Source organism: Ahaetulla prasina, chromosome 3, assembly GCF_028640845.1.
Source record: "Ahaetulla prasina isolate Xishuangbanna chromosome 3, ASM2864084v1, whole genome shotgun sequence".
Taxonomy (NCBI): Eukaryota; Metazoa; Chordata; class Lepidosauria; order Squamata; family Colubridae; genus Ahaetulla; species Ahaetulla prasina.
In genome coordinates this window covers 20,806,726-20,824,625 of record NC_080541.1, presented here as the reverse complement: position 1 = coordinate 20,824,625, position 17,900 = coordinate 20,806,726, and the positions used below count along the sequence as shown (strand labels likewise).

Genomic DNA, 17,900 nt, shown 5'->3' with positions numbered 1-17,900 from the left:
AGCCACTTGGGAAACCCAGTGGTGAGATCCTTTCACTCCTGAAGCCTCATCTGATAACCAGCCTAGCAAGGGTATAGAAAGAAAGCATATTTATCCCTTAATGCTTGTTTTTCATCATGCATTTATATATAAAGTAGATCATAGCCTTCCAGTTGAGCTCCCTTCTCAAGCAGAAGACCCTCAATGTCACCATAAATATACACAGGGATATGCAAGGAAAATGGCGTCGGGTGGTTGGGAGAACTGGTAGCAAAAATCCCTGGCCCTGCCCCAGCTGAGCTGTGTGATCATCAGAGGGGTTTCTTTTTTTTACTTTTAAAAGCATCTTTTCTTCGGCCGAAAAAATGCTTTTAAAAGTAAAAAAAAAAGCCTCCAATGATCGTGCGGCTCAGCTGGGATCGGCAGAACCCTTTAAAAGCTTTTTTTAAACAACCTCTTTGGCCGCAGAGGTAAAAAAAAAGCTTTTAAAAGGCTCCTCTGACGATCCCAGCTGAGTTGCCTGATCATCAGAACCCTTTAAAAGCATGTTTTCTACAAGCTCTTCAGCTGAAGAGGTTGTAGAAAACATGCTTTTAAAGGGTTCTGATGATCAGGCAACTCAGCTGGGATCACCAGAGGAAAAAAAGTTTTTAAAGAGTTCTGACGATCCTAGCTGAGTTGCCTGATCGCCAGAACCTTTTAAAAATATTTTTTCTACAACCTCTTCAGCAAAAGAGGCTGTAGAAAAAATGCTTTTAAAATTAAAAAAAAGTTGGCCACACCCACCCAGTCACATTAGCCCCCACCCCACCAAGCCAGGTCCACAGAACCGATAGTAACAAATTTTACATTTCACTCCTGAACTAGGATAGTTGCCCTAAAAATGTAGAATCTAAGACAATCAATAAGGAAAATTAACAAGAGAAGTTTAGAAAATGAAAAAACTTGTTGAAGTATTTCAATAATCAATATTGCTACTTGCTCATAGTTTGCCTGCTAAGACAAATAAGGAATTAATTATATTTTGTCCAACTAAACCCAGTCTACATTATTTATTTTATCACCATCTTCAATTTTGCTTCATTGTGGCAGACTTTATCACCGCTGTTGAATCTCTCACCTTTGAAATTTTTGGGGGTGTGCAAGGGTAACGGAAAAAGTAGAAAGCTCCTATCTGCAGACATTCTTATTTTTTTCCCCCAAAACAAGTTTTGATAGTGTGTGCTGGAATACACAATCCAAATTACCTTTTAATTTTCTTTCAGGTGTTCCATTATTACGGACCGGCTTTAAAATTTGTACAGATGGTGCTGTTGAGTCAACTGCCAGCATGTTTAGTATCAAACCTCCAGTTTGAGCTGTATCCTTTTATAGCAGATGTCATTTGATTTGATTTAGGAGTTTTTCTAACACCCCTGGAGACTGGAAATGAATGTCAGAAAGAGGAAATCTTTAGAGCGAGTAAACTAAATACTCTCATAGATATGCACTGTCATGAACGACAGTTTTAATAAATGGTACAACTATTGCTAAAATTGCTTTGAGCTTTATAGAGGCAATAATTCATTCTATAAATGTGGAAGACTCCGAATCCAGTGGGTTCATCCTTAAGGTACACATAGCACTGTACACTCCTGGACTTTTTGCAAAGTTAAATAGTAATATAGAATAACAGAGTTTGAAGAGACCTTGTAGGTCTTCTAGTCCAAGCCCCTGCTCATGCAGGAAACCCTATAGCATTTCAGACAAATGGTTGTCCAATCTCTTCTTAAAAACCTCCAGAACCTTCTAGAACCAAATCACTCCACTGGTTAATTTTTTTTAATTGTCATGAAATTTCTCCTTAGTTCTATGTTTAGTTCTCTCCTTGATTAGTTTCCATATAATCTTAGAAAGGATTGGGAAAAAAAAATCCTTATTGGTCTTGTTTGTTACATTCTCCAACGCTCAGGGATATTCTTAAGTTATCTTATCATCTCACCAGTAAAGAGGATTATTGGTCTATATTTGTGTACAGGTAGTCCTTGATTTACAACAGTTTGCTTAATGGCCGTTTGAAGTTATAACGGCATTGAAAAAGGTAACATGAGTATTTTTCACACTTTATGACCGTTGCAGCATCCCTACGGTCACGTGATTTACATTCAGATGCTTAACAACTGACGTCTCATTTGGGATGGTTGCAGTGTCCCGGTGTCATGTGATCACCTTTTCTGACAAGCAAAAGTCAATGGAGAAGCCAGATTTACTTAACAACCTTGTTACCAACTTAACAGCTGCAGTGATTTGCTTAACAACTGTGGCAAGATGGGCAAAATTTCCGTCACTAAGTAAGACATATTTTAAGTGCATTAAGATACGTCTTCCTTAGCGATGGAAATTTTGGGCTCAATTGTGGTCATACGTTGAGGACTACCTGTATTGACTATTGCACTTTGTAGCTGTGGGCGCGTGATTCCTAAACTTTGGCTAGGACTTTGGCTAGAACCGATGCCGAGAAGAAGTCTCGACTCTTGTGGGATCAGCTTTCTTCTCTACATGGAAAGGTAGATGGTGGCTTTTCATTAACATTAACTTTTAGCAGAATGAAAGTGAGTTAAAATTAATGTACATGTATTCCCTAAAAGAACTCTTGTTTTTAGGGTAAATCTGAAGGCTGACTATATTGACTTAAATTAAAACGATAGGTTTAACAATAGTTGTTTTGGAACCTTGTAGAATAGGGTTAAGCTTAGGCTTAGGCTTAGGTTTAACTCTAACCCAAACTGTAGGCCACCAGGCTGCATAACTAGCTGGCTGATAAGCACGCATCTGCGCAGATGCACAACCCCACTCACAAGAGCGTCACAGGCGCTCGCGGCTCCACTCGTCTGGAGACTGGCAGCCCATTCGCGTGAGAGTCACCATGTACTCATGGCCCCACTGGTGCAAACGTTGTTGCGGACACCTGTGGCCCCGCTCAAGCGAGCGTTGTCATGAATGCTCGTGGCTGCACTCACGTGAGCAATGGGTATTTGCATATGTGGACGCGTGCATGCGCCTTTCCCTCCCACAAAACCATCCCCTCTTCTCCCCCCCTCCCAGTTCCAGACCGCCAACCTGGAAAGTTTGGGGAATTCTGTTGTAGAAGGATAATCACTTCTTTTCCACAAGGATTTTGGTCTTGAATCAAAGCAACTGCCTTCTTCTGATTTGGTCTGATCAATACTATCAGCTGAGTTCCTGATAGTGTTGAGTTAGGCTTGAAGTTAACACCATCCTTCCTCCCTTTACAAATTAGGAGGTGAGAAAATGTAGAGTTGGAGCCCACATCTTTTTCGGTTAAAGTTCCTGAGGACATCATTTTTCGTGTCCTAAAGATAGCTGTGGGAGAGTAAGAAGATGATCTTTCTGAACAAATGCAAGAACGACGTCCTAAGCAAAAGAAGCTGAAACCTTTTTCTAAAGTCCAGAGAATCAAGATAATATTTGTAAACAGCTTAGAAAAAAGACTTGCCTGATTTATTGGGGGATGGGGGGGACATATATAGCAAAATTAGCCATGGAAGATGCTGTTATTACAGGCTACTTCAATAAAGTAGAGTTCTCATCTTCCTATGGAGTTAGTTTCCTGATGTGGTCCACTTAGTGGGGCTGACATCATCTGATGCACAGTCAGCTTTAGAGGAGGCTGGTCTGTCTGTCCCAAAGGTGCTTTTTCAAAAGGCAACTGCGCTTTCTGGTTTCTCTTTGAAGATGTTTCGCTTCTCATCCAAGAAGCTTCTTCCCCGTTCTGACTGAATGGTGGAGAATGGAAGGTTTTATATTCCTTGCAGTCATCTGGTCGTTAGCACTCTTTCTGAGAATCGTTGAGGCCACTTGGAGGTTTATCTGTGCCCTCATGGCCACCTGAATAGTGCAAATGGGTGTGGATGACTGAGAAACTTCAAAGACATCTCTGTCTGCCGGCCTGCGTGTATCTTATCTATGTCACAAAGGTGCTTTTTCAGGAGACAACTGGACTTTCTTGTTTTTTCTTTTGAAGACGTTTCGCTTCTCACCCAAGAAGCTTCTTCAGCTCTGACTTGGATGGTAGGAAATGAAAAAACCAGAAAGTCCAGTTGCCTCTTGAAAAAGCACCTTTGGCACAATCATGACCTGAATGACTGAGAATCCACAGACACTTTGTCTGTCTGCCTGCCTGCCTGTCTATCCATTCATCCATCTATTTGTCCATCCATCCATCTATCCATCCATTCATCCATCTGTCTATCCATCCCTCCATCTCTATCATCTATCTATTCATCTGTCTATCGGTCTGTTTACCTATCCATCCATCCATCCATCCATCCATCCATCCATCCATCCATCCATCCATCCATCGTATTTCTTAACCCTCCATCTCCCTCAGAGTGGGCTTTGCTTATGAACGAGACATTTCATATATCAGTATCTGAGAAGATTTATTTATAATCAAGTCTACATGTGTTTCATCTGCAGGTAGGAGCTTTATTTGTACTGCCTTGCAGTATAAGCAGTATGCTGAATCCCGTACCCAGCCAGCTAAGTACAAAAAAATGGAAGGAATGCATAGCTGAAAAACACAAAGGTCTCGGCAGTAAGTAAAGTTGTATTGTCTCTACACTATGCGGTTTTCCCCGTTTTAGTAAATAGATAAAAAGATAAAGAATGCTTGGGTGGTACAAAAGACTGTGATTAAGAAAGACGTTGACTGACCTCCTCTGCCTTCTGCTATGGTCAGCAGAGAAATTATAAAGTTTAGGTCTCTGCTTTCTCTTCGGTTGGAAAACAGTGATGCTAATTGCAAAGAAACTTTTTAAAAACAATATGTAGCTTGGACTTTAGATAACTTACTACTGAAATCAGGAATCCTGGCTACTTGAAACCTAGCATGCATGCTAATATAAGCTAGGTTTTTTGGTATGTGTTTATGAACAGAGCACTTTTAATTATGGTAAACATTAAGATGTATTTCTCTTTAGTTCCAGAAGTTGAACTTAAAGGAGAAACGTGCAATTATTATTTCTTGGTACAAGGCAACGGCTATGGAGGATGTAAAGCAACAATAATCTATTCAGCCAATCAGATCAATGGCTCTGTCACCCTTGCAGAAAGCATAGGAAAGCTGAGGACAGCAGACGAAGAAAGAGAAGCAGGTATACATTTTGTAGTTGAACTAAAAGGCACAAATGTTCATTCCAGTACGGTAAAGTCGTCAGTTGAATAAATCCTTTTTTTGTAAATAGTAATTATTTGAAACGAGCCTTCAGCAAACTAATCAGATCTGTGAATTAAACACATTGATCATGAATAGACATATCTATTCTTTAACCAAATATCAAAGCGCAAATACAGCTTTGTTCTCAGATTCTTATTTAACATTAAGATAAATCTTGATTCACTATTGACTGGACTGCCTGGGCATAGGTTAGACTTGTTCTTTTACTTTGTTCTCCATCAATGTAAGTCTCCACTCTAGGTCTTCACTAAGGGTTTACTAAGCTTGTGGATACCTTCTGGATCACCTCTCCTTTTTAGTTTATTTACAACTTATAAAGAGAAAACACACTTTGAAAACATAAGAAGACTATTGCTCCATCTAGCTTGATATTATTGATGTTGACTAGCATTGGCTGTCCAAGGACTTTTTCCAGCTCTCTCTACATGCAAAATATGTGCTATTTACCAGTGAACTATGGCTATTATAATTGCCAAAATTGCCTTTTTAAGCCATGTGATTTATCTATTACTATTACAGATACTTTTCAGTTGACGAACCCAGTTTCCATACAGGGGATAATACAGATAGTCCTTGACCTTAATTGAGCCGGGGAACTATGGTTGTAATTCATTAAGCAAAGCCATTTTGCCAGAAATCAGAAGGAAATGCTAGATTCCAGCAAACTGACTTAAATCATGGTCAAGGGATCATGCAAACAGCTGTAATTGCAGGCCAGTTGCTGAGTGCCCAAAATGCAATTATGTGACTGAGGGGAGGGCACAGCCTGATGTCATGACATTGAAACAAGGTCATACAGTAAGTAGTCCCAAAGGTGCTTTTCCAAGAGGCAATTGGACTTTCTGGTTTTTCTTTGAAGACGTTTTGCTTCTGATCCTAGATGAGAAGCGAAACGTCTTCAAAGAAAAACCAGAAAGTCCAGTTGCCTCTTGAAAAAGCTGAAGAAGCTTCTAGGATGAGAAGCGAAACGTGTTCAAAGAAAAATCAGAAAGTCCAGTTGCTTCTTAAGCACCTTTGGGACAGCCATGATCTGGATGACTGAGAATCTCCATAGACAAGATCATAAGTAGCTTTTGGGTTTGTCATATCTGCTGCTATGTGACCAGTTGTAAGTTGAGGATTATGTCTTGCTTCCCAAGAAAATGTATGAGGTACTTTCTACAAAGACACGCAGTGACGTTCTGTGAGTAGAGGTTGCCTTTAATTTGATTTCCTTGATCATAGTCCTGTATTTGCTCTCAAGTCCTTTATTTGGCTAAATTTTAGCATTTGATGTAATTTTATCACTTCATTTTTTTAAAAAAAAAATTACCGCTTCTCTTATCTACACAGGTTTCTTTGAAGAGTTTCTCAAAGTTTTCCCGCATTTTTATGGAGAACAGATTTTACAAAGAGAGAAGAAACTGGCTCAGTTCCAAAGACAGATTTTGAATCACTGCCTGAGTAAGTAATGGAATATTTACCCACAGAATAATGAATAGAAAATACATCAATAAAAATTCTATCGGTTGGTGTATCTTAATTTATAGAGGCTACTATTTGAAAATTTAAAAAATGGGTTTATTTTAGGGGCTGTGACAATCATTTCACTTTGAGATTGCCTTCTTGGGTGATGCCTTCCATTTTCCAGTCTGTAATGTTTGCTTGGCAAACTTCTAAACTCATTCAATAAATCAGGAAAACTTTTTGGGGGGAAAAAGAGTATTCCTTGAAAAAATGTTTTATGAATGCCTGCTCAAATGACATGTGTTTATGTATGCGTAGCAAATTGCAGAAGCTTTTCTCTATAAGCTTATAAAGGGATTATGCTTTTATTGCCTTATTTGTTATCTGATAACAGCATGATGCCATAATTCAATTCAGCAAATTAGCATTATTATACATCCTGGATTATTAATACCATATCAGTGACCCCTACATTTCTTGTTTTCTGTTTTACAGAGAGAGAGATGTTTGCTGGGCACCTACCTGTAGCTTTAAAGAATGAACTGAAATATCTATTTGCCTACAGCAGGGAACGTTTTTTTGAATTATGGAAGGTTAGCCATCCAAGTACTGCTTATCCAGGAGCAATGATTAAACCTAGAGATGAAGATGCCATTGATGGTAAGCATCATTTTGTTAAATGTCTATGGAGATTCTCAGTCATCCAGCTCATGATTGTCCCAAAAGTGCTTTTTCAAGAGGCAACTGGACTTTCTGGTTTTTCTTTGAAGACATTTCGCTTCTCATCCAAGAAGCTTCTTCAGAAAGTCCACTTGCCTCTTGAAAAAGCACCTTTGGGACATCGTTTTGTTACTTAGTTAGGATAATTAGGATAAATATATTGCCTATAAGTTACACTGTTTTAATAAATGAGCATTCATAATGCGGAATGTCACGTAGAGAAATGGGAGGTGTTTGAACTTTGAGATTGATTAATGGAGGACTTGGGATGGCAACTTTTTTGGAGCCGGTAATATGGTCAAGGTATTGGTGGATAAGATTACTGGTACAGGTACTTCTCGATTTATAACAGTTCATTTAGTGACCATTCAAAGTTACAATGGCACTGAAAAATGTGACTTATGACTGTTTTTCACAGTTACGACCTTTGCAGCATCCCCATGGCCATGTGATCAAAATTCAGATGCTTGGCAACTGGTTCATATTTATGGCCGTTGCTGTTTCCCAAGGTCACGTGATCCCCTTTTGCGACCTTCTGACAAACAAAGTCAATGGGGAAGCCAGATTCACTTTTAACAGCCGGGTTACTAACTTACCAACTGCAGTGATTCACTTAACAACCGTGGCAAGAAAGGTTGTAAAATGGGACAAGACTCACTTAACAAATGTCTCACTTAACAACAGTAATGTTGGGCTCAATTGTGATCGTAAGTCGAGGACTGCCCTTATTCCCGACCATGATGGTGAGAAGATTGTAAGAAGAAGAAGAAGGGGCACAAGGCAAGACTTGGGTCTCCTTACAATTGTCTCGTATGTTTTCCCTGTTTCATGTTTTTTGCTGTCCCAAAATATAATTGAAGCTAATAATACTTTGGGTTAATAGTAAGTGGACAATAGGCCTTCAAGTTGTTGCCAAAAGTAAGAGATTCGTAAATTATTTTACTGAAGCTGGATAGAAATTTTCAAATTTTGGTCCACAAAACTTTTAATTACACCGAATGAGAAGCTAGAACATTCTTAGTTGTGTTGGAATTAAAATCGAAGATGAAGGTCCATAGATTTTGCAGTGGATTAAATGCCTGCCTCGCCTTCTTGCCCATCTTCTCACCCACTGTCCCAACTATTCTCAGAACCAAAGCTAAAAGATTCAGATCCGTTGAAGTGGCCCGAAAGAAATGTTCTACAGAACTTAGAAAATTTGGAGAAGATGAAGCAAAGAACAAGGTAACATTAAGCATTTGCGCCTATGTGTGAATGTGTAGCTGTCATGTGAATGTTGCTTTCCGCTCATTGATTTGATTTTCCTTTTAAGAGTTTCTGAACAGCTGTTGGGCCATAAAAATGGCCAGAAGGATTCAGCATTACTTGATGCTAGAGAGATGCTTAAGTACTTCACTGCAGAAGGCTTGCCTGTTGGAGATCTGCAGCCCTTATACATTCCAAAAAGGTAGAGTAAAATCCTTTGTCTTGAACATGCAACCCTGCAGTTGACTCAGTAGAGCTGCCAAAAAAGCCAACACAGTTCTAGGCTGCATAAGCAGAGGGATAGAATCAAGATCACGTAAAGTGTTAATACTATTTTATAATGCCTTGGTAAGGCCACACTTGGAATATTGCATCCAGTTTTGGTCACCACGATGTAAAAAAGATGTTGAGACTTTAGAAAGAGTGCAGAGAAGAGCAACAAAGATGATTAGGGGATTGGATGCTAAAATATGTGAAGAATGATTGCTGGAACTGGGTATGTCTAGTTTAATGAAAAGAAGGACTAGGGAAGACATGATAACAAGTGTTCCAATATCTCAGGGGCTGCCACAAAGAAGAGGGAGTCAAGCTATTCTTCAAAGCACCTGAGGGCAGGACAAGAAGCAATGGGTGGAAACTAATCAAGGAGAGAAGCAATTTAGAACTAAGGAGAAATTTCATGACATTGAGAACAATTAATCAGTGGAACAACTTGCCTCCAGAAGTTGTGAATACTCCAACACTGGAAGTTTTTAAGAAGAGATTGGATAACCATTTGTCTTAAGTGGTGTAGGGTTTCCTGCCTAAGCAGGGGGTGGACTAGAAGACCTCCAAGGTCCCTTCCAACTCTTGTTATTCTATTCTAGAGAATCTTAAGTAGCTACAGGTTCTAATTCTCCCATTGGAACATATTTTTTGCTGGGAGCATTCAGACATCGATACTGATGTTGTATGCTCGCAATTTTCGAACAGTGTGGTCTTTTGAAGCACCTCAAATAATTGAATAGGTATTGGTTCTAATATCTGTATTTGAAGCCCAAGGGTCACCTACAAAATCCAACTTTCTGTGCTGCTCAGAAAGGATATAGCAGCAGTACCATTGCAGATAAGATTTTTAGAATGAATTCTTAAAATGAGCTTTGTTTTAACCTGAATTATAACAGAAACATTTGAACTCACACTAAAATATAGGTGTAAGCTTGATTAGAACATAATGAAGACCAATAACAAGGGATTCCTTCAGATAATTCTTAAACCTGGTTTGGAGCATTGGAAATGGGGTGAAACCCTTTCTTCTCCTCTCCTCTCCTCTCCTCTCCTCTCCTCTCCTCTCCTCTCCTCTCCCCCCATGCAGGTTCCTTGTCATGTTATTGCTCACAACTAATAGTGTTTCCTTTGACATTGACAACAGAATTTCAGACCATCTGTTCACAGGATTAAAGCTAATCATAGTTTGCAAATACACATTATGAAAAAGTATAATTACTTTTAGGAACTAATCTCAAAAATTGAGGTGGGGGGGGATATCATTCATACTGCCTGCCTGAAGCCAGATCTTTTTCGTGAATGGGTAATGAATGCCGTTTCTGGAATGTCAGCCAAGTTATCTTGTTTTGATTAACCAGTGACAGCTTGTGTATAAACTGTACTTTTAGACTGCAACAAAATATTCTACCAAGACAAACAGAACTCTACTACTTGATTCTACAGATAGAATGTATATTTGATTATTGAACATTTCGTGTTACTATTGTTTCTAATCATGGAGCGCTATGTAGAATTATTTACGTATGAAACCTAGAATTTCTAGATGACTTAGAAATTTCACAAGGAATAGGATTCAGAAGTGCAACAACGTAATACCGTAGTAAAGTTCAACACCAAAGTAGGAGGAAGGAGGACTATTAGGTTATGTTTGCTGCCTTGAGTTATTCATACAGTAATAAAGACATAAAGCAATGAAAGGATAAAAATCTAATAAATACATCTACAGTATGTCACTTACCTTATTTCACAGGTACCATGGTGTGATTGTGGATCCCTTGTCACTATTCCTGAAGTCATCACTGGGAGGGAGATTAGCACCAAATTACTTGAGAAAGTGGCAGCAGTTAATCAACTTTGACCAATTTTGGAAACTAAACAATGTCAGAAATGATAGAAAATATATGTAACTCAGGTGGTAGATGTTGGTGATAGGTCTATTCTCCGAGGTTGCTGTTTAGCTTCTGAATGTTTCGTCACCACGCTAGGTGACATCCTCAGCAGGACTTTGATTGAAGCATCTTGAACAAAAATCACTGGCTGTGCCACCACGCTCCACCCACGCAAATTTCTCCAAGCCTGGTATTCTACCAACGGGATCGATCAACAAGCATATCAATTTGGAGCCAGCCTACGAACCCATAATGTTGGTACTGACCATCTCTTCACTTGGTAACCTTCACACAACATCACCAGTCAGACGGCATGTCACATGGCATGATCAGTCAGTCACATGACCCACCAACCACAGGACCATGAACTCAATAAAAGAGGATAAATACTAAAACAGGACGCTTCAACTTCCCACTGAGGATGTCACCTAGCATGGTAATAAAACGTTCGGAAGCTAAACAGGAAGCCTGGAGAACAGACTGCCACCAAACCCTGAACAGTGTTAGCCCTTGTTTAATATTTGGGACTCTCATCCGTAGTTGTTAGTAGAATTAGGTTCATTCTATGTCAAGTGGTCTGATTTCAGAAAAATGACCATCACGGATTTCGATGAAATTTTGTGTGAACATGCACACATGTCCCCAATGAACATTGGTAAAGTGTTACATGTGCCGATGCAATAGTTGTGGAGATATGGGCATTTGTGTGACCCCATATCGCAGCCTTCTACAGTACGACTCTGAGGTTCCAGCAACTTTGGGACATAATATCTCCGGCAGTATTTTGTTGAAAGAAACTAAACTTGGCCAACTTGTACAACCTTTTGTGCTCTATTAAACAAAATAATAAAAACGTTCTCATGAGCGATCTCCTTCTAGATAATTTGGAGTAAATTTGGCTGAAAATAGTGCGACTTTAAATGGTTAAAGTTTGGCTTTTTATATCTCTGGTAGGAAAGGTATAAATGTGAAACTTTGTGTGTAATAACTTAGCAACACAAGGTTTTTGAATATAAAATTTCATTCTCCTACTGCTTTCCAATAGTTTACAAATTGTGTATAAAGTTGACGGTTTTTGAAAAAAATGCCAAAAATAAGGTATTTTCAACCTGCTTTTACAAAAAAAGACCTTCTGGAAACTCTGTTAAAGCATTCTCATTAGAAAGAGCATGTTTCAACCCCCCTAAAAAAGTAGGGTTGGTTTTTCATCGCTGTGGATCCCCAGACCACTTGACATGGAATGACTAATTGAAACACAAATTTGGACATAATTAAGTGTGTGGCCATATCACACTTAAAGTGCAGATGTTGCTTTGGTTCCCAGTAAGCTTCTGAGTACAGTTCAGTGTGTTGCTTTGTTTTGCTTGAAAGCCTAAACATTTGTCTGCTGAACACATACAGAACTGATTGCTTGTGTCTTTGTGATGATTCACTTGATTAAGCGGTCAAAGTGGAATCATTGCAAAAGGGCCTTTCAAACCTGTATTTGCTGTATATCCAAGTGTTGTATTTGATTATTATAATTACAATGGCAATTTAATTTTTATGATATTTTTCATCTTTATTTATTTATATCCTGCCTTTATTATTTTTATAAACAACTCTCTATATAATATTCCTTCCTCTTCCAATTCCCCCACAACAAGCCTGTAAGGTAGGTTGGGTTGAGGGAGGAAGGGAGAGACTGACCGACCGACCGGCCAAAATTCACCCAACCAGCTTTCATGCCAAAGGCATGACTAGAACTCACAGCCTCCTGGCTTCTAGCCTGAAGTGTTGTTATAGTTTTTATGCTTATAAGCTACCGGGTGTCCTTGGATTCTGATGGTATATAAATGAGAGAAATACATATAAAACAAGCATGCTACAAACCAGATGTCTGTTCTTTACAATATGCTGCTAATGAGACTGATTGTTCCTATTCCTATCGTTAAAGTGTTTGTTTTGCCGATAAGGGAGCAATAACTTTGGTTTCCAGTGAATTCTCTTATGTTTTTTTTCCAATGATAGTGCTTTTTTGACACCTGAACTGACACCTCGAAAACTGAGAGCTTTACCATTTGAAAAAGCTGCCGGCTGCCATTACCACGGTCTTGAGTAAGTTCCCTTGCTGTCAATTATTTTCTGAGCCCTCTCATTCGGCACAAGTCGAGTTTAAGAAAATATTGAAACTTTAATAAATAGCAATAGGTTTATCTCCCAGTTCTTTTCATATTTGGATATTTATAATGCCTGAAGCCAAGCATAATGTTTAAATGCGTGCTTTTTATAAGTGCAAAATATGTTCTGACAACGTTTTCAGCTGAAAGTAGAGCAGTTGACCTGGTAGTATTTGAAAGTAATGCTTTTCAATCTCAGAACGGAAGCCGGAAGAAGAAATCTGGCAGGTCCCTTCCTCTTTCTAACTTCTAATTAAATAAACTAAACATTTTTGAGAGGCTGACAGAAGCTCACCCTCAAACCACCTGTTTTCCCTTCCAAATGCTTTTCAATGCTTTAGAGCAGGGGTCTCCAACCTTGGTCCCTTTAAGACTTGTGGACTTCAACTCCCAGAGTCCCTCAGCCAGCAAAGCTGGCTGAGGAATTCTGGGAGTTGAAGTCCACAAGTCTTAAAGGGACCAAGGTTGGAGACCCCTGCTTTAGAGCAGGGCTGTCAAAGTATATAGGCTTATATACTGCCCCATAGCATTTTACAGTATGTGTGGTTTACAGAGTCAGCCTATTGCCCCCAACAATCTGGGTCCTCATTTTACTGAAATTGGAAGGATGAAAGGCTGAGTCAACCTTGAGCCAGTCAGGATCAAACTACACACTGTGGGCAGAATTTGCCTGCGATACTGCACTTTAACCGGTGCGCCCCCAGGGCTCCTTGAAACTTGACAACAGAATTGGATTATATATTCGATTGGTTGTCAAGTTTTTGGCTACAATTCTTTTTGAGAAACGGATGTTGATAGAGAACCTGGAGACTTCAAAAGCATACTTCTGTTTTTGCTTCGGGGATCCTTTCTTCATTTTGTATTTAGATCCTTGAGTAGGTTTCTTTTTTCTTTAGCCTCATCTGTTTGCCTTGAGGAAAATTGGCCTTGGGAGGCAGCCACCCCCAGCCTTCTCAGCCATTATGGGAAATGACAGTTCCTCTTTGTGACACACCTTTTCTAGGTGCACATGTCATTTTCTCCAAATTTCAAGAGCTTGAATCTCTTATCAGGTAGCAGAACGATAGACTCGTGCAGATTGCCAATATATTTGGTAGTATTGATCTTTTTTATTATGATTATTTATGGTAGTTCAACTGCTCAGAAATGCAGTTGAGCATGAAGGACAATATGAAACTGTTCTAAGGAAATAAATGGTGCCATCCACAGTAGGAAATGCATTGACTCATTGGAAGCTATGAATATTTACCTTCTTTTAGCAATAGCACTTAGACTACTTCACAGTGCTTTACAGCACACTCTGAACTGTTTACACTATCAACATATTGCCCTTAACAATCTGGTTCCGCATTTTACTGACCTCAGAAGGATGGAAGGCTGAGTCAACCTTGAGCCAGTCAGGATCAAACTCCTGCAATATGTTCTGACCTAGGCTTCCTGATATAGTAAAAAGCACACAGTTAGTCTCAAAACCCCTTTTTTATTTTAACGGCTGTGAATTCCTTTCATTCACAGCATGTGCTGAATCACCAAGAGTTTATAAATAGTCCAACAGAAGTCTGCCACAGTCCTTCGGATAAGGCTGGTAAACACCCACCTTTATCTTATTTGACACGCTACCAAAGACCTAATTGGCAATTATCTTGGCAAGGCCACATGGAAACACAGTGTCAAAAACGGAGCTTCAAAGTACAAACCGACACCATCCACAATGTTGCTTCCTGCAAAGGCCCACTTGCCTTTGCTCTGTCTTTATGTCTTATGGGAGGGGCCAATCATCTCCATCCGAAGTCCCTTTTGTTTTAACTGTTCTTGCCTTCTGGCAGCTCTGCGCATGCGCACACTAGGAACAGGCTCCCCTTGTTCCTCTGCCTCTGATGTCCGACTCTGGAGGCTCTGGAGTCTGCACATAACTCCCAGATGACCCTGGCCCCATCTCTGCCTCTGACGCAGAGTCCTCATCCGAGCCTTCCCCAGACTCCAGGACTGGCCCATGTTCCTCCCCAGACTCCTCACTGTCTGACTCCACTGCCAGCTCCGCAGGCTGCTGGCGGACCACAACACAATACTAAATTCTGACCACTGCGCCATCACAGCTCTTTTAAACATTAAAGAATGTATGTTACTGAATTGAAACCAGGCTAAAAAACCAAGGTCTTGTGTGGATTGAGGTGGTGGGGGTGTTTACTCTATCACTGCACCAACTACCTGTAGCCTTAGGCTAACTGGCAGAACCAGGTTTAAAGGCTCTTCTGGAATGCCAGATGAATGGAGATGGATTTCACCTCCAGTGGCAGGATGTTCCACAGGGATTTGAGTAAGAGAAAGCAAGGGAGATATTCCCTTATGGCAAGAAGGGCATAAAGAAGCTTGGACTTTCTGCAATGCTGGCGGTTCCAAACCTTCTTTTCAATGTCGACTGTTAGGTACTGCCTCGACAACAGAAGAGCTTTGGAAAGAGACGGGGAGTTTGCTGAACTTCAGTCTCGGCTTATCCGTTTTGAAACTCAGACCACCTGCACGAAGGAGTCTTGCCCTGTGCCCTGGGTCTTGAGTCCCCTGCCATCCCCGGCGGTTTTGTCTGAGCCTGGAAGTGTCCCTGATGGAGAATCTTCACAAAGAGAACTCCAAATGGAAACATCTAAGCTAAAACAGAGATCAAAAGATGTAGAGAGCTTTTGTTCCAGCAACAAAAGGTAATATACACTGTATAAAAATAAATAGAACTGAGAGATTTCTTTCCTTTCTTGATCACTGTTTTGCGTGGCTGTTATGCAATGTTTCTCTTCTATCATTTTTTTCTGGCTATGATAACCTTCAGTGTACCCTGTTTTGTATTGAAGTAAGTGGTACTTTCTTAATCCCTATGTTAAGGTTCCCACTGATGAGCCCAACCAAGCCAGCAAATCGAGAAGATCAGATCCCTTTAAAAATAACTTTATTGAGTACATCATTTCAGCCCACATGAAAGCAAAACCAACTCTAATTATTTCCCACGGTTTTCGTACAATTAAATAATAGATATTCCCCTCCTTCCTGGTCACAGGTCACATTGTCCAATTAGGCATTCTGGCATCTCCCGGGTAACTCCTTCCAGTCTCTGGCCAGCATCTCCTCAGATGACCTTGGTTCCCACGTGACGATCTGTTATTGTCTGGTCTGACATTCCAAATCTCTCCCTCCCCCCCATAGTGTGTGCAAGCTCAGAAATGAAAAGATGGCTACAGCAGCATGGGTCCATTTCAAAGTTGGCACCCTGTAGGACAGAGTTGCCCAACGTTTCTGGCTTTGCAGACTGGCAGGGAGCAGAGAGGATGGTTTGTGCAAGTGGCTGGCACGCGTGCGTGCATAGCTCCATTTTCATGCCTACGTACCTGTGTGCCTGCTGCTCCTGCAAATGGAGCACGATCACACACGCCTGTTGCTCGCACAAGTGAGGATACACGCTCTCGCTGGCTGTTTCGATGGCCCAGTTGCAAATCCCTCACAGTCCACTAGTGTACCGTGGCCCACAGGTTGGGGATCACTGCTATAAAAGGTAACGGTAAAGGTTCCCCTCGCACATATGTGCTAGTCATTTCCGACTCGTAAGGGGCAGTGTTTATCTCCGTTTCAAAGACAAAGAGCCAGCGCTGTCCGAAGATGTCTCGGTGGTCATGTGGCCGGCATGACTCAACGCCAAAGGTGCACGGAATGCTGTTCCCTTCCCACCAAAGGTGGTCCCTATTTTTCTACTTGCATTTTTTACATGCTTTCGAACTGTTAGGTTGGCAGAAGCTGGGATAAGTAATGGGAGCTCACCCGGTTTTGTGGCACTAGGGATTCAAACTGCTGAACTGCCGACCTTTCGATCAACAAGCTCAGCGTCTTAGCCACTGAGTCACTGCTATATAACTCCCCTATATAACACCCCTGCTATAGCACATTGAAAAATATTGCACAGTGCTAGCTGAGGGTAATTTGCTCAAGAGTGGTTCCATTTAGTTGTGTCATATGTCAAAATAGTTATATTTTCACCTGGAGACAGATTAGGGACAGCTGGTCATGGAGAAAATGTATTTAATGTGGTCACTAAGAGTTGACAGTGATCTGATGGCTCATAATATTTTAATTTCGCTTCCAGGCTGATAATTCTAATAGGTGATAGATGCCAATACTGTGATATTTTCAAAATAAATCCAAGCCAGCATAAATGAATTTTGGTTAAAAAAAGAAAAGAAAAAAGTAATGTTACTCTTGTTTCAGATTACTGCAGTCTGAAAGCACAGATTCTGGCTTGTCCCAGGCGAGCAGAATCCGCAAGAGTCACCAAGCCACGGTTGTCCCAAAGAAGTGCTTGAAGACTTCAACCTCTCTGCCCTCTACGGCTGACAAATCTTCTCAGAATTGGGTGGTGAACAAAGAAACTTCCAGGAGCAACCCAGCAAGCCAGAACTGTAATAAGGAATCAGAGACATCAAAGCTCGGAAAGGAATCGAGATCTCAGAAGCATACGCGGGTAAAGAATTCCTTTCTCCCTGCTGGATTTTTATGGGGACATCATTACGCCACCAAAAGGCCTTCTATAGCCTGGCTGGCAACTCAAGGGGTTAATCTTGTTCTGACCTAGGCCTCCCAAGATTATGAAGCAGACTCCTCATCCAGATAAAACCTCTTTTATTTAGGTTAAAGGGAATTCCTCTCCAGCAAAGTCCCGGCAAACAGTCTTTCATGAGATTTCGCAACTACAGACCTTTATTAGGCTTGGAGAGTTGCCAGGCCGATATCTTCCAAACGCCACACTGTAGCAGACAATACTTGGCAAGAAATCAGGAACAGATCTTCACCCTAATAAATTGAACTAATTGTCTCCTGCAAACTCCCCTTCCCTTCGCTCCTCTTTATTCCCTATGGGAGAGGCCATTCACCGTCCACCTATGCCTTTACTCCTGAGTTGGCCCTTGTTCTTAAGCTGTT

At 40.6% G+C, this 17,900-nt stretch overlaps 1 protein-coding gene across 1 annotated transcript in view; it reads left to right on the top strand.

Annotated features, from left to right (window-relative positions):
* The window catches only part of MTBP (MDM2 binding protein), a 37,165-nt gene that overhangs the window by 11,172 nt on the left and 8,093 nt on the right, over positions 1-17,900 (top strand). Inside the window, exons 7-17 of the mRNA XM_058174963.1 lie at positions 1,245-1,339; positions 2,453-2,525; positions 4,459-4,576; positions 4,962-5,135; positions 6,551-6,661; positions 7,160-7,324; positions 8,515-8,608; positions 8,697-8,831; positions 12,796-12,882; positions 15,371-15,640; positions 17,190-17,442. Coding sequence (XP_058030946.1) covers positions 1,245-1,339; positions 2,453-2,525; positions 4,459-4,576; positions 4,962-5,135; positions 6,551-6,661; positions 7,160-7,324; positions 8,515-8,608; positions 8,697-8,831; positions 12,796-12,882; positions 15,371-15,640; positions 17,190-17,442 — 1,575 coding nt within the window. The remainder of the gene's footprint in view (positions 1-1,244; positions 1,340-2,452; positions 2,526-4,458; positions 4,577-4,961; positions 5,136-6,550; positions 6,662-7,159; positions 7,325-8,514; positions 8,609-8,696; positions 8,832-12,795; positions 12,883-15,370; positions 15,641-17,189; positions 17,443-17,900) is intronic.